General features: G+C 32.8%; 1 protein-coding gene across 1 annotated transcript; it reads right to left on the reverse strand.

Moving 5' to 3' along the window:
- Positions 1–1,674: 1,674 nt before the first annotated feature.
- LOC119674462 (synaptogyrin-like) lies at positions 1,675–2,683 on the reverse strand. Its single transcript, XM_038085601.1, has 4 exons — positions 2,407–2,683; positions 2,142–2,281; positions 1,888–2,059; positions 1,675–1,739 (listed from the first exon to the last, which is right to left on the reverse strand). Exons 1-4 carry the CDS (start codon positions 2,657–2,659, stop codon positions 1,675–1,677), a joined length of 630 nt encoding a protein of 209 aa, XP_037941529.1. The 5' UTR covers positions 2,660–2,683.
- Between the last annotated feature and the right edge of the window lie 626 nt (positions 2,684–3,309).

Below are 3,309 nucleotides of genomic sequence, written 5' to 3' on the forward strand. Positions count from 1 at the left end.
GTAGCAAAAATGCATCATTTTGGAAAATAATGTAGGTACCTTCTGCTCAAAAAGTATTTTGTTGTTTGTTAACTACTCCTTAAGTAATAGACCTTTTTCAAAAACTTTTCATTGCTATTTTTTTGTTATGTTGGTACACCCTTTCTTGACATATGGTACAAATTTGAGCGCCATCTGTCAATTAGATTGTTTACAGCAGCTGTTAATGTGAGATTACCACAAGTGCATTTAACAATTTTTACTATGGAAAATTCTTATTGTACGTGATTTTTTGACCAAACACGGCACCACTGTCATCGCTCAGGCACCATATTCGCCAGATCTGGATCCGTGCGACTTTTTCCTGTTCCCGAAACTCAAATTGCCTCTTCGTGGTAAGCGTTTCAAGTTGATTGAATTGGTAAAAGAGAATTCGCTGAAAGAACTAAAAGCTATACCTCCATGGGTCTACGAAAAGTGTATGGAAGATTGGGTTAAGCGTTGGTATATGCGTATCGCTTCAGAAGGAGCATATTTTGAAAGAGATAAAATAAATTTGAAATAAAATTTAAATTTGTGCTTAATATATATAGCATTTGTGCGTTTATTCTGCTCTAGCAAGAATATATGCTTCAATATAGTCCTCTTTTCGTTAGACAGACCGAGTTCAACGATTTTTCAATGTTTGGATACATTTTAAATAATATGATTTATCAAGCCCCCAAAAAAATACCTCAGTTTCATTAAATTGTAAATCTCTATCACTGGAGCCATCTCAACAAGTTTGGAAACATGTGGGTCCACCTGGAGCCCAAATCTGCAGAATACATTGGGTTAGGAAGCAATTCGTAACGTAATTTATTTAATTTTGCCATGGTTTTCATTGAAGTGTAAGAGAGTGCTTTATTCTTCAAAAAAAGAATTTTTCTTCGACAAATGTGGTCGGTTTTTCTTGATTTCCTCATTCAATCGATCCAATAGTATATAATAGAAGACTAATATTACTGTTTTTTCCAAATAGCTTATGAAAATTATTCCACTTGAAACTCAAAATATCAATTGATTGTTAAGTTCGTGGTCGTTTGGGAGGATACCCCCGGGCTTTACCCTTTCTCTGGCTTCTTCTTTTCCACTAAATGTGAAGTAATGTATCCATGTTTCATCAATCGTTACTACTCGATTCTGACAGTAAGCTAGATTGTATATAAACATTTACAAATAATGTTTTGAATGACGAAATCGTTGTCGTTTTTGGTCAATATGTGAGCATACGTGGCACCCATCTTGCCAAAAGCTTTTTCATACCCAAATATTCATATTAAATATTCGTTACACGTTCATATGATATGTTTGTCATCTTTGCTATCTCACAAATACAGTTTTTGGATCGTTCAACATCGTTTGGCTGTGACCTCTTCTGGATGACCCGGACGGTCTCCATCAAAAACACTAGTATGATGACGTTCAAATGCAGTTTTCTAATAATTTATCGTTTTAAGTGATGCTTCAAGGTTGCAGCATCAAAAAGCTAACCAAACATTTTATGAAGTCGCAACTTTTACAGCTGTCGTTTAAAACTTGCCGGATATACAAAATATAATTGATTTTGTTCTAGCGCTGCCACCTGTTGTGAAGTCGGGTAATTATCAATCAACCTAGTATTATACAACTATTATATCTTAATCAGCACATAAGCTATAACAATTGTAAAACACTTTTATCCAGCATCGATTGGCAAAACGCGTTGAGTTCGTATTGAACTAAAAAGTTAAGTGTTTTAATATAAAAGTGTTTAAATTGTTTATTTTTTAATAAAACTGTACCTTTTCAGTGTACAAATTGCAATTAATACAAATTTTATGTCTGTTATATAATATTTATTTCCATTTAAAATGGAATAACATTTACCTTGTTGTCCACTGAATGGAGATGCACTATATTGATCATTATCATTATCCATTGAATAGCTTGTGTACGCTTGCTGATGCACCACATTTGCTGGATCTGTTTCAAAGGCTGAGGTAAATTCATCGCCAGCTCCAATGAGAAAACGTTTATAAGCCAGAAACGCACATAAAGCCTATATATATATATATATATATGAGATGTGAGATTAATATTGTATTTAAATTAATTTCTATAAGACAATGACATCAGCTTACCCATGTGAATATAGAGAAGAAACAAAAAACAATTGATGCTTGCATATTGCTAGCACCAATACCGCCTGGAGGCATTGGTGCTGAACTCCATTGTGACCATAAATAAATAAATGCAATGAAATACATAAAAGTCCAGAATGCTGAATAAATAAATAGAACAAAAGAAATGTAAAACAATTAAATCGGCTGCATTTTGAATATATACGTATGTATTATAATATTTTATAGAGCAAAAGTTAAATAAAAGAGGTACTTAAGCACTGACCTGAAAAGCCCATGTCCGCCATCACATAACGTTTTCTGCTCTTCACCGATGACATGCGCTCAAACAGAAATTCACCAGCAATGAATGCCATCGACGCCAAGAAACCAAAGAATCCAATTGTGTTGCCATACTTGCAAGCCATTCCATCACCATTAAATAGACATACGTCTTTGCCATTCTCCTCACGCCAACCCTCCGATGATATACAACCGAAAACAACAATTGAGAAAAGCTGCAATGAAACGTTAAACATAGAACGTTAAATGTCTTCATGTGCACCAAAGAAGGAAATTCACGTAAGTCAAATACTGCAATTCAAGTTAAAACAACGTTTTATGTTAATAGTTCTGAGCATTTATTATGAAATAGTTGACTATGTGCTGCATTAAATAGTACATATTGCTATATATTCTTATGTGTATATAGCCAACATAAGGATTTATTAGTTAGAGAATGCCAACAATAGCGTAGGTAGTTCATAAAATAGTAGAACTGACTCACATTACCATAAATATTAGGATTATTCCAACTGAAGTCAGTAATTTGGTACTTTGTAAACTTTTACGTATAATTTATTTTTGTAAAATTACTGACGAAGAAGCATTATAAATTGTATAAAACAATTTTTTGAATCACTGAGTTCAGTCTGAATATCCCTATTATATTACAACAGAAGGAGTCGTTTTAAGGAAAATTATTTTACTATAGTTTAAAAGCAAAAAGAACTTATAGTTAATTATATTTCATAATATTTATATCATATATATCAAAAACTGTCATATATTATACATTAGATAGTTCGAGCTTGAACTTTATTAAAATGAAGCACTGAATAAGCCGAAAAGTATGCAAGTATTTTTAACAATTGGTATTTATACTCAAGCCACATCAGCATGCGTCAGT

Source organism: Teleopsis dalmanni, chromosome 2, assembly GCF_002237135.1.
Source record: "Teleopsis dalmanni isolate 2A chromosome 2, ASM223713v2, whole genome shotgun sequence".
Taxonomy (NCBI): Eukaryota; Metazoa; Arthropoda; class Insecta; order Diptera; family Diopsidae; genus Teleopsis; species Teleopsis dalmanni.